This window comes from Strix aluco, chromosome 2, assembly GCF_031877795.1.
Source record: "Strix aluco isolate bStrAlu1 chromosome 2, bStrAlu1.hap1, whole genome shotgun sequence".
Lineage (NCBI taxonomy): Eukaryota > Metazoa > Chordata > Aves > Strigiformes > Strigidae > Strix > Strix aluco.
In genome coordinates, this window is record NC_133932.1 from 7,726,275 (window position 1) to 7,740,148 (window position 13,874).

The 13,874-nt window shown below is 40.0% G+C and overlaps 1 protein-coding gene across 7 annotated transcripts in view; it reads right to left on the reverse strand.

Annotated features, from left to right (window-relative positions):
• Positions 1-67: 67 nt before the first annotated feature.
• Positions 68-13,874, reverse strand: part of KPNA1 (karyopherin subunit alpha 1) — a 54,175-nt gene continuing 40,368 nt past the window's right edge. For 4 of the 7 annotated variants that reach the window (XM_074809571.1, XM_074809555.1, XM_074809563.1 and 1 more), the window contains 3 exons: positions 5,584-5,711; positions 4,663-4,841; positions 68-3,088 (listed from right to left, as the gene is read on the reverse strand). In XM_074809571.1, the coding sequence (XP_074665672.1) occupies positions 2,901-3,088; positions 4,663-4,841; positions 5,584-5,711 (495 nt within the window). In that variant the 3' untranslated portion in view covers positions 68-2,900. Of the gene's footprint in view, positions 3,089-4,662; positions 4,842-5,582; positions 5,712-12,091; positions 12,353-12,471; positions 12,746-13,874 lie in introns of those variants that run through there. The other 3 variants (XM_074809545.1, XR_012621187.1, XR_012621188.1) reach the window with 3 other exon arrangements.

Genomic DNA, 13,874 nt, shown 5'->3' on the forward strand with positions numbered 1-13,874 from the left:
GAAGATCCTGATGGAAATACACTCAATTAAGCGCCATTTAAAATTAAATTGAGACCTATGACTTAGCCACATTTTAATCCATTTAATGTGTGCCATGTTGATTTTTGTATTGTTTTAGTTTTCAGTCAAAATATTACGCAGTACCAGTCAAATGCCTTACACAGTCTAAGTATATATGACAACAACATTACCTGTGTCAACCAGGCCTGTCACTTCAAACAAACATACCAAGCTTAAAGATTTATACTTATCTGCTCTGAATTCACACATCCACGGCAAAAGTAACAAACACTGGCCAGGCTCCTTACACAGGAAGGCACACCATTCAGCTTAAATGGACTCTTTTTTAATTCACTCATTTAGAGGCAATTGTCATTATTTTCTTGGGGGGCAGGGGAGGGAAACGCCAATGCACCACATTGTTTTCACTAGCCTGGAAGAGAAAACACTTATATATATATAGATATATAGATATATAGATATGTATATATATACACACATATGCACGTGTGTATGTATATACGTGTGTGTGTATATATGTATATATACACACTAGTGTATATATACACAGAATATACATATATGAATATACAGAATATATGCACACACACTTTGCTCAGATTTGTTTACAAAATATGTAGCATTTTTATACCATCCAATAAGAGGTACATGATTTTAAACAAATCTTATAGAAATGACATGTTATTGGAAATTTACACGTAAAAAAATCCAGCACAAAAAAATCCAAAAGCTAAAACAAGATTTTGCTACTAATCAGTGCTTCTATCACCCTTCAAGAAAAGAGAAACACAGTTATTTTTATGTGATGTAAAGGCAACATTGAGGGGTTTTTTGCTTTTTTTTTTTAAATTAACCACCAAATTTAACCCCCTAAAATTACAAAGAATCGAAGTCCATTTACAGATCAAGTGCAGTAAACTAAATGTTCCTTCAGCACAAAGCAGCACTAGAGAAAATAACTGGGAGAGGGAAGGTGGAGGCCAACTGGCTTAGCTAGGGAGGCAGCAGGTGGCTTCTGCAGTGGCCACACAGGTCAGAGTCTCCATCCTGAAGCACAGACAGAACTGAAGACTGTATTTAAATAATGGTCACACAGAGCTGATGTTCAGGCCTTTGCCTAGCTTCTTTCAGCAGTTTGACAAGTGATTTCTATATTTTTATTATTCTGTATTCAATGGGCTGTTTTTACTTTTGCAGTGGCTTGTCACTGAGAGGAGTCACGAGGAGGATCTTGCAGACAGTTCTGCCACTAACATTTACCACAGGTACACGACGCTGCAGTTGTTGGTGGCAATTTTGAAATGTTTACATTGGACAAATGCGTGTTCCAAGCGTCCAAAACAGCTTGAAAGAACATAGCCCGATGCAGGGGGGAATCCATTGCATTTACAGAAATGGAACCGCCACTTTCAATCCCGTGGCATCTCCCCAGTTGTGTGAAGAGTTTGGCGTCCGTGTCAGCTGAACTCGGTGAGGAGTGGCTGGCCTTCGCATCAGATGTCTGTGATCCAAGCGGGTTGCGGAGCCAAGAACATGCTGCTAGCAGAAGGGCAGTCTGCAGCTGCGGGTGACAGCTGTCATGCAGTCAGCGATGCCTTAGAGATGTCACCTGTAGGAACCATGCGTTCCATGCTAATTCACCTGAAGTCCCGTAAACAGCAAAATAGGAAAAAATTAAATGAAAGGGCTAGGCAGATCCGGGCGTCATATTACTATCCTCTGAATGTAGTGTCATTTTAGTAGTTAAATAAGGGGCTTGACCAGGAGGACTCTTATTTTCAGGTGAGCTGGCAGGAAGCTCCTGTCTTGTGAAAATGAAAAGGAGATCTAATGCTCCTTGTGCTAAGTTTTACAAATTAAGATTTCTGTATTCAGAAGGTAATTTTTCAGAAGGTAAATCTGTTCAAGTCACACTGTGTAAAAATGTAAAGAGGCAGACAGGAATTTTTCAGCCGTTAACTATAATACCGAGGACCAGACTCTGGAGCATGAAGTCAGAAAGGGCTCAATTTTTAAGGAAGGCCCAGCTGCATCAAACTGTGCTGGCAAGCAGAAGTGGGGGAAGCTTCTCAGTTCTAGAAGCCCGTTTGGAAAGTCATTTCTGAGGAGGTGGTAAGAGTGACCTATTCACAGGCTCTTTTTTTGTGCATGGAGAGGAAAGACTGGGAAGGGTATACAAATCTCCACAGTGGTCTGCAATCCAGCTTGGGAGCTCAGTGTTCAGAAGGGATGGGGCCAGATGTGTTCAGTATTCTTAAGAACCAGAAAACACGTCCATTGCAGCCTGTTGTTGCAGGGGATAGAGAACTTACTCCATTATTTTTAACATGTTCTATATGCCAATAACCCCAGCTGGCACATACAGCAAAGTAGATCTATCGCATGTGAAGATTTAACGCATCTCACACAGCCATCCAAAGAGGCATCCAGGGAAGAATATGGGGAATGAATTCAGCTATGTTCTCAGAAAGTCTGAATGTCTCCCTGGACTGCAGGCACACACTGCAGCAAATACAAGAGAAAGGCAGCCATATCTTGGATGCCAGGAGTGTGAGGGCTAGTGGAGGAGGGATTATTTTCCTGTAATAGGAGCAGGGAATATCTCAAAGTATAGAAAGGTGCCTCAACTCCATGAAGATGACAGTGGAGAGGTTCAGAATCTAGAGGAAAAGGGTGATTCTGGTGACCCCTTGCCAAGGAGGGGGCATCCTGCCACAGAGAGCCAAAAGTTTTCCAGACGTATGTAAGAGCATGTGCACAAGGCAAGCAAATGAGCGCAAACAGGGTTATGGAAAACATTGAGAGAATCACTCCACGGGTGGCTTGTGGCTCGACAACAGGATCGGCTAAGGTAGAGGAGCACACAGCACAGGGGCACCTCAGAGCTGGAAGCCTTCCATGGGAGCCTCGCACTGCTGGAAGATGTACTGTTGCTGGTTGAGGTCCACCTGTGGGGCAATGCTGCTGTCTTCATCCTCTGTTCCAAAGTAGTGCTCAATCAGATCAAAGGCCTTCTGATAAATCTCTTGATTCTCATGGCTCTGCAGGAATTCAATCTTGTCCAGGCCTGCGGAGAAAAGAAGTACACAAAAGTTAAAGATCAGTGAAAGCATATGACCACCACCATTTTCAGTCTGTTGTGAACATCAAGTTCCATGACAATTCTCTCCCACCTTCAGACATAGCTTCGGGTTGACATAGCACTGAGGGATCTGGTGGAGTTGAGAACGGTCAGTGTGAGGTTAATTGTTGGACTAGATGATCTGCAAGGTCTTTTCCAACCTTGATGATTCTGTGAAAGAATGGGTGCCTCTATGGAGACCCTTACCCAACTTGTACTCTCTACAACCAAGGAAAACCAGGTTTAACTACAGAGTTCCCTGTAACTGTGTGATGTGTCTCATACTTTCTGTCTGCCTCTACCCTTTCACTCAAAAAATGAAATTAACAAGCTTGAATGTGTAAAGAACAAGGCCTCAAAGACTTTTTCTGAGGAGAATTTTAAGACCATGTTTCCTGAAAGTGTGTCATCACAGCGCTTTGTTTACAAGGACCATTGACTACAGAATCACGTAACTGCAAGCTGGAAAAGATTTCTAATAATCATCTAGTCCAACCTGCAGCCCTGCCCAGCACTGCTACCACCACCAGATTAGGCCAGCTGTGTCTAGCCAAGTCTTCAAAACTTCCAAGGATGGAGACTCCATTACCTAATCTGTATTACATGTATATACAATGCAGTTAAACTCATGCAACCAGTTTTTGGGCAAACATTAAGCAGATGGGCAAACTCAGGCCTTGTAGTCAGAAACAAATGAATATAATGCAGCAAGCTAAACTATCTTTGATACCTAGGAATGATGCTACAATGAAATCCAAGTCTTATCACTCTAGTAAATCTCTAATACTGGGAATTGTAGTGGCTTTCCTGTCTGCTCCTTTTACTATGTATGAAGACTAGAGGAAACAATTCTCCAATACTCTATAGGCAACACTGACATGAAAAGGGAAGTTAAACCCTCAAAGCAGGCAAGAAAAAATCCTATTCTGATCTAACTCTTCCCTGGAAGTCAAGGTAACCATGAAGGGAAGCATGGTTCAAGAAACCATTTTCAGTGATGCTATCCTCTTCTATACTGCTCTTAATATCACATTTTTATTAAGTACTAGAGAATTGACAAGAAAACTAACCTTAAGAGCAGCAGTACCTCAGAACTGAGGTGAAATCATGCCAGTACATGCCAGAACCTCAGCACAGCAAAGGCAAACAAGGAAGTTGCTGCTGTAATTCTACCGGGCAGCAGAGAGGGAAGGGAAAAGTTTGAAACCTGAGCAACAGAGCAGTGCACCTGGACTTTTATCTGCTGTGGAGTGAAGATACTGAGGCTGAATGACACCCAGAAGGCTCCCTCAGGGTCAAAAGAAATTAAGAAAAGAAGATCTGCACACACCATCTCTAATCTACATGCAGACAAAGATAATGTAAAAGATGGAGTACACTGGTAAATGGAGACTTGTCAGAGAATGGTTAATTTTCAGATAATAATGATGAGGAAATTAATAGAATTGCATCTACTGAAACTCTAGTGGGTTCCTGATCATCGCTTTAACCCTTGCCTCCCACAGACATTTTGTTCATACCATACGCTTCTTCAATGAGAGCGCAGTAAGGATTAATGCCCGTGCCACTGCGTTTGGACTCCTGCTCTCCAAGCCTCAGGATGTTCTCCAGCCCGTTCAGTGCTACTTGCACAATCTTTGAGTCCATTACTGTAAGGAGGTCGCAGAGTGGTTTGATGCATCCCAGTTCTACTAAATACCTGAAAAACACCGCATGGAATCCAGTAAATTGTCTGCAAAATTGTAATTGGTGGAGCCATTTAAGCACTTAGCATGAAGGTCTAAGAATCAAAACAATCAGATAAAATATCAATTTGACTGAAGAAACTGAGAAATTATAGATATCTATTTGTAACTAGTCAATTCTGCTGAAACAATGAAAATAACTTTAAAATACCTTCTCTATACAGAGAGATGAAATAATAATTTACTTTTGTAATATAAATTTATAATTCTATAACTATACTTTATATTTTATATTAATATCAACTATATTAATATTTCTATTTTTATTATTTTATACAAAACTGCATATACGCATAATGCACCAGTATAAGTTAAACACAAAAAACAGTGCACACGATGCCCTCGTCTGAGGGGCTGAGCTAGTCCTCTCCAGACTGCTAATGCACTGTTACACGGTACAGTGACCACTAAGAAATTAGTTTAAAAGTTGCATTTAGTTTTTTCAGATAACAGAAATGGTTCAATTAATTAAGTATTACAGCTGAAATACTTATGTGATTTCTCCCTGAAGGAAATGAATGGCTTATTCACAACTCACAACATTCACAACATTCAAAACAAAGCCAAGGTCTCTCTGGATACAACACTAGAAGCATACAGAAAGCATCTGTTTCTAGGTTTCTAGGTTATCAGTTGGATGTCTTGCACAAACAGTAATTTACTCAATTGCACTGAAAGGTTTGAACTATTTCGTACTTGATCTGTTCAGCAGAGCCTCCAGATGTTGCATTTGTGATTGCCCAAGCAGCTTCCTTCCTTGTCCGAAACTCAGCCGTTTGCAAAATATTTATAAGAGCTGGAAAGATGTGGGCATCTATGACTGTCTGCAAAAATAAATGACATGTCAGGGTTATAATAAAAATCAGAAATAACTTCCTTGTCCTGAGCTAATTAATGTCTATGCTCAGCACAACACATTAAACAACGAAATGTTACTTATCAAGGAACAAAAATCAGTTTTCAGATTTACATTCAAAACCCTAGTTATTGCCAGGGTCTGTGCTTATCCCAAAAGAATTCAAAACACATTCAGACTGAAGTGACTGCCATATATACTGTGTTACTTAATCATACCTTGACAGCAAAAGAATGCCATACTTTCCTTATTTTTCCAAGCAGTGAACCACTCAGCTATTAAGTCAGTAAACCACTAAGTCATTAAGATCCCTTAAACAGAGAAAAAAAAACTTAACAAGCCTGCGTGTCATACTGCATTTCCACTGGGTGAGACAACAGAGCAAAGCGAGAATGTAATTGTAAGAACTCCTCAAAATAAGCAAGCAACAACATATTCTTTCCTGGTGAAAAGACAAAGGAAAAGATGGTTTGGTACTATGGTTAACTGCTTGGCTCACCGAACTGATGTCAGTGAAATGAGTCAGCAACTCAAAGTTTCTAGTAACTTCTTCTGGAAAGAGCTTTTTGCAGTAAGACACAAATAAAACCAGTTTAGTTACACATATATGACAAGGATCCGAAACACTGTCATAAGGATCATTCATAGAAGCAAGAGTTCAGCAGTACATTTTTAAACTGCCGTTTTACAAATATAAGTCATCACAGAACTGATAAAGGCAAATTCATAAAAAGCCAGAGATCCTTTTCAAGGAGCTCCACAGAAGAAAGCTAAGATCAGATACAGCAAAAAGCTATAGTCAAGTCACGGTGTGGATGACTACTAGTGGAAAAAAAAAAAAAAAAACAAAACTGTTTGATATTTCTTTTACCCTTCCTGCATCCACACTGCACCTACTTTGTAAATCCATATCACGTATCAGTTGTACCAACAGTCCCATGAACACTGTCCTTTACCACAGAATCTGCACTTCTCGTAGAGCAGTCTGGGGCCCTCAAGGAAAACCACTCAAGACTTCCATCATGCCACGTTATATTAAATTTGTACTTTGCAAAGAATATATGGCAAAAAGTCCTTAACTGAAATTTTTGAACGTGAATGCTGGAAGTGGTAGGTCATAAACAAGAAACAGCTACTTCAGAAAGCCAGAAGATAAAAGAAAGTATCTTCAAAAAACAGAATGCATCTTCCCCCCTGACATATTTTACTGGGAAAAAACAATTTTTAAAAATATACAAAAGCAACACGCTGTAAGGTTACGTGGAACGTGAGAGCATCTGCTTCATTAAGGTTATCAGATCAAGGACCTTTTCAGCTCAGAGTGAGATATAAGTAAGGGAAGGTGATAAATAAAACACATGGTGACACAAACCTGATAGACAAGGGATAAGAGAGACAATCACAAAGAAGGAAAGACTCTAGTCACTAATTAATGGGCCATTAAGAAACTACAGGCACAGCTTTGCAGAGAGCCAGCCTGGACTGATAAGATGGGGACAAGTGGGACTGTGCAAAACTTAGTAACAAATCTTTTCTTGACTATTTTACTACATAACCTCCCTCTCTAGCCCACGTGAGCACTGTAAAGATTACATGCTAGCAACTGAGATCGGCATGATTGAATTTGGGCCAGGAACCGGATCAGACCCTGTGTCTGTGGGTCTAGCAACTCAAGTGGGTGGGGGTCTCGGCATCAGTACCTGGAGGGGACACAGACTAGGGAGCATGTTTCTGGGGTGTCTAGAAAAGATTAATTCAGGGACAGCAACTGGTGTCAGACCTTGGGTGAAAGGGCCCCTGCACCTGGAGCAGTGATGGTCCCGGTGTCAGCCACTGGCACAGGATTGCAGTCCACACAGCCCAAGTGGCTGGATGCCAGCTACTGGGGGGACTGGGCTGAAGCTGAGTGAGGGCCTCAGACCCTCAGCTGGAGTAGGATTGCAGGTGACATGACTTATGTGCCTGGGCACCAGCTCTGTGCTGATTATCCACAAACGTGGTGGTGGGAGTGGAGGATCACAGTGTACATAATTTGCTGGCAAACTGGACTAGACAGCAAGTAGGAGGCCCAGGATCCAGGTATGGCCAGAGAGCCTGTGCTCATATTCAAGGGGTCTGCAAACGTGGGGGATGCTCGAGACAAATCTGTGTATCTGCTAACAAGAATCAAGCTGAACTACCCTGTGAGTAGGAGCCAAGTACAGCAAGTTAAGAGAGCTCAGGATCCAGCCATGGACAGCAGAAGGGCAGAGAGCCTACACTGATATTAAAGAGATCTGTGAATGTGCCTGTGAGGACATGTCTGTTTTCACTAGTGAACTTCAGTCCTCATCTGCTGGAGAGGAGAAAGGGGACTTCACATTCTACACTTCTGTTTTATGTGAGTCCAGGTAATGCTATACAAGGGCGTTGTTGAGCTGGAAGCCCTTACAAAGAACAATGTGATACGGGATGTTAAGTATTCTCTGCCAAAAAAGCTTGATATAGATCTAGGATAGGATACATGAGGGCACTAAATCAAAAATCTCATTATCACTTCTTAAATCCTCTCCCCAAAGAAAATGTAATTTTACATGAGATTTATTTCCTTAGAGAGTGTCTTCTTAAAACCAACATTTTTAAGTACTAAAATCAGAGTAAGTTCCATGCTACCATGGAACTAAGTCAGCACATCTTGGCTGACAAGCAGTAACATACTTTGAGATTTCTTAATGCCAAAAAAAAGTTACCTTAAAATGTTTAAATTGAAACATGTAAAATAGTAGGAGAATTCCAGAACAAAGGGAACTAGCAATGGGAGGGCAGCAAGGGGGAGAATCACAAAGATTTTTACTGTTTTCCTTCTGGCTCAATTTTGAACTCTTCAATGCAAAGACTGGTGGGTAAAATTACTCTCAGAAGAGTGGAGAAATGTGCCTTTGAACCTTTTCAGAGGGAACTTAATCCAGATCTCATTTCTCCTAGGTGAGTGCTCTTATTTCTAGTTCTACTTATTTCGATTTCTATTTACTTCTATTTCTTATTCTATTGTATAAAAGGCTACGGGCACCCTGTTTACTTTCAGCTCTACAGTGAAGCTGGCTATTGTTACCCAGCCAGCATGGGTTTAAAGCACCTCTCATAAGGCACTTCACTGAAAGAGACGGGCTCAAGAGAGAAGCAGATTGTCAGGTACTATATTTTTATGTTCCCTACTGCTTGACATGCAGCCTCCTCACCCTAAAATGAGTTTCAGTTAAAGGTACTTAATCATCCCTCTGTGGTACAGCAAAGTTTGTCAACTAGCTGTCTGCTGAGAGTTGAAACTCTCAGAGCTTAGATTAAAAAAAAAAAAAAAACAACCCACAATCAAAACCAACATTAACTCAGAAAATAGTTTGCTTTAACCTTAATATCTTCACTAGATTTCAAAAGTCCAGTTAAGCTCAACAAGGGTGGAAACAATAAAACATTAATACAGAGAAAGTGCTAGCAGCATCTATTATTTACACCCTATGTCTTGCAGCCTTGCCCACAGCAGTTATTCTTGAAAGCAAACTAGAATGACTAAGGATTCTTAGCTCTACGCTATTTTATGTGGGAACAAGTTATTGTGGAAACAGGTCACGTTTCCCTTTCAGTTAAATTCCTTCTAAGTGATAAAAAAGTAAACTGCTGAAATAGAATTTGGTTTTGGTTTTTTCTTGAAGAAAAGCAAACCTCAAGCAGAGCAAAATCCTAAAAGACTGTGGCAGGATGAGGTACTTAAAATTTCTGAGGATTTACAAAGTGTTAATTCAAATTACTTCACTTTTTTAGCATTACTATACTGTGTGTGCCTAACACGTGGAAGTGTGTTGAAGACTAAAGTTAATGTAGTGCATATAAAATGATCAAGATAAACATAGCTTCCAAACAAAATGAATACAGTTAAGGGATTTCAGTTCAACAAGAACTTCAAAAACATGAAAAATAAAAAGGAAATGAAAAAAATCAAGTTGTAAACTAGAATTGATGTACAAACTACTGCAGATCTCACTCTTTGTCACCTGTTCAAATGTTCCACTATTCCTCAAAAAATTAAAAGTGCCTTGGCCATTCATGAAAACCGTGGGCAACTGCCTCACACGTGCCATAAAGGATGTTTAAACATTCTTTCTGAGCAGCTGATGCATTGTTACACTCACATTTATGCCCTCTAAAGGTGACCAGAATTTTTCAAGTTTAACAGTAGGCCAACAGGGTAACCAACACTTAAAGAAACACTCTAAAACCTGTATCCTTTTTAGCAGTTTTATATGGATTTTTCCAATCCAAATCACTCCTGTGCTTGCATGCAAGAACATACTAACACCCTGCGTCCAACAGCAGATGCACAGGAAAGTGTAAGCTCTAGTCATGTTTATTTTTCTTTTTCTGTTTAAGTATTCACAGTTGCAGCAGTGAGCTCCAGTTAGACTACACCTGTATGAGAAGATATGTGCTCATCTGTCCTAAACGCAGCACCTAGTAATTCTTTGAAGCCTCTTCCTTCAAGGATCTTGCTCAAAAAACAAAGAACCATCATTCCCCGTTCACCTTCTCAGATGTCTCTTGCATTTCTACAGCATTCTGCCACATCTCCCTTTGCTTGTCTCAGTCTGCTGAGCTGTTCCTCTCATGGAATCCAGTTGACATTTTATGGTTCCTCCTTACCATCCACTCTTCATCCTCTGAAGTTGGATCTACATACAGGGCTACAGTGCAGATTTATACTAGAACAAGAATAAGGATTCCCCTTTTGGTTTTTTTTTTTATCCCTTTCCTGATGATTTTTAGTATTCACATTGGTTTTAGGCTGCTACTACTAGGCACTGAAGTGGTATCTTCAAAATACATTAGAAATCTCTTTTCTGCATAATAGGTAATCCAAACCCCAACATTTAATACATTAAACTAACACTGAAATTTTTCCCAACTGCATCCATTTGTATTTGTTGGAAATGAACTCCATCTTGACTTGGAACTACAAGTCTTTCAGAAAACTGAAACTGAATTTTAACTGAAATCTTAATTTTCAAATTTAATTGGAAATTGAATGGAATTGTAATGCTCAGTTCTTCAGCAAATCTGGCCCCCACTTCTGAAGTGTCAGCTTTTTTGTGTTTGGTTTATTTATTTATTTATTTTTAATAGGCAGTATCCCTGTGCTTGTGCCCCTCCAAGGGGGTTGCCCGTTTCTTGGAAACATTCTGTCCTTATTTATTTTAATCAAGCTTCTTCACTTCACAGTATTTGATTTTTACAGAGTGAAGCTAGGTAAAAGTGAATTTTCAGAGTTTTATTACATCTGCATGAAAGTTGAATCTAAATACATTGTTGTCACTGTTAGGGAGCAGGTCTTCAGCAGCAGTATATGAAATTAGCATTTTGAGCGGGTCAGTACCAAGTGAATTTGCTTCTCCTCCTTTGGGCTCCCATCAATAAATCATGGTATGCAAAAATACATACATACATTTAGTATGCAAGTGTTGGCATCATATGTCTACGTATGACTCATCCCATAAATGTGAAAGCATCCAAGTCTTACAGCATGACTCTTTCTGCTCCTGCAAGCTCTCTCATTACCTTTAACAAATCAAGATTGCAGTCACCACCCTGGCTGGCAGCTGTGAATACAGCCCTACTGCTATGATCTCCTCCTCCTGGCTGGAAATTTCAGTTCACAGAGGGTTCTAAGTTACATGTGTTCCAGTTACCTTGTTTATTGATTCAATTTACAACTGCTTTTTAAATAACATAGCAAATATTTGTAAGCCAAAGCCACTTAAGGTGATGGCCTGAGTACAAAACCACTGCCATCTGAAAGCCAGGAAGGAAGCACTTCAGGTCTCAGATCTAATGGATTTTTATGTTGTTGACACAGATATGTAAGCTTACATACTCCAAACTGTGTATAAAGCAAACTTCGAGCCAGTTTACACAAGGTTGCTACTGCTGTCAGGACAAACCTGCACTATAATGAACAGCACCTTGTTGAAAGGTGTCTCCAGATTTTAGGGTCTGTCCTACAAAAAAAGGTAGCAATATACACCACTGACTGCTGAGGTTTTCAGGTAGAATAAAGGAATTAAAGGTATTCTAGCTCTGCTGCCCTCAATGTGGTACGATGTATGGGATTCACCACATGGTGAAACCTGAAAACAGATTTTGCACTTAAACGCCAACTTAACCCTGAAAGAGATTCATTTCTGACTTTCACTGGTCCCTCAAACACATATGACCTTGTCAGCAATGACAGATTTTGCTCCTAATTGAAACCCTTTTTGAAGTCCTGCCACCACAAACAGCATGTGAAGATTTTAGACCACTCGTGCAAACTATGGCATAAACCAAACACACTTCATATTTAAGTAATGTGATACACAGTTTGCCTGTGTAAACCACAACTCTGTGTGAATCATGTTACTCCTTTTCCATGTCCCCAGCGTTACTGTGGTCTTTCTGGAGAAGAGCCTCTGACAATTCTTACCTTTTATCTCTTTTCCCCAATTTGTAAAAATGTGCTTCATTCCAGAGTTTTTAAAACTGACAGGCAATGTATCATCTGCTACACTTGCCCATGTCCCATTTCAGCAAGGATAAGAAACCCTAAAGGAGGAAAAATATGGCACAGATCCTGTTGCTACCATGCCTAGGGGTACTCAGGTTTCCAGATGTTCTTGTGAGAATGTCAGATATATTAGAAAAGAAGTGATAAGTTTCTTAACCTGTCAACAGGAGAGAACTCCTATGATGTCTTCACTGTCAGATATGGAAGATTGTGTCTGATGTACTGCCTTTCAGAGCTTTTCAACGGGTTGCGAAGTTAGACACAGAACATTTTCTGAGGTATGTGATAGCCTTTCATACCCTTCAGAAGGGTCGACAGTCAGGATTTAGCTTCAGTTGTGCAGTTCTCCTTCTGACTCCCAGGAAGATGTAGTTCCCCTTCTCCCTGACTGGGGAAGCTATCCACTGAAGTACAGCAAAGCTGTATACAAACTAGGAAATTAACAAACAAAAACTATACTTAGTGACAATCACGACTGCATCAGGATATACACATCCAACCCAAACCTTAAAAGCACAGAAATAAAGAGGGGAAAGACTGCTGTATTCCACCACGCTTTTCTGTTGCCTAGGCACTGTTGATAACACACTCGTAAAGGCTTTCACTTCCACTTTTGGTGGGGAAAAAAACCCAAACCTCCTGTGCTTTAAGATGAGCTACAAAAGAAAGTTCAGCACGCACTTACACACAGTTCATGCATGTTAACTTATATTGCCTTAGCACTAGAAAGACTTTACTTGATTGTGTTTGAGTGCAAATCTAACGGTGACAGGCTGCTGCCTTACCTTTAGAAATGGCAGTGAAAGCCTCTGGAGTGTGCTACCAAACAGCATTGCAGGCATTATGAAAGTGGAAATGAATATAGAAGTCCTTCCCTCTAACTTTATATTTCTATACTTTAGAGTGGGTGGATGGAGGGAGTATAACCCAATGCAATCTCAAACAACACTAAATATAGCTCTGTCTGTTAATATATGTTAGATAAAATGCCTATTAGATTTATCAAAATATTCCATTTTCTTCTTGGTGTGCAAAAGGGATTACTAGATTACACCTTAGGGCTTGAGCACTGCTGAAAGCTTCCATAGTATTCTAACATCCCAACTGCTCTGGAGCAAAAACCCACTAGTTACATCAGCTGGTAACTTGCAATAATGTGGTTTACTATGCCAGGCAAACATTTAACTTTCAGGAAAAAAAAAAATAATTACCATGTGCTGAAGTTATTCTTGTCTGATTTCTGTCTAAAAATTGTGCATGTTCAAAATCCGATTAGTATCACGGAGGCTGGAATAGATCTGGCTACAGTCTATGACCTCTAGTAGGAACTAATTGAGCAATTTGGAGGGACTGGGGAGAAAGGAAAATAAATTATTTATTTAGAGCTGCATCTAGTATTTTAGAAATCTGTAAGGAAGACCAATTCTCAAGAAGTAATGTTTTAATTCATCACAATGTGAAATTAATTTAGAGAAAGAAAAAAGTTTTCAACTCACAGATGAAATGGGTTCATCCATGAACTTACTTAAATCAGACATTCTTCCCAGATGGGAATTCTCC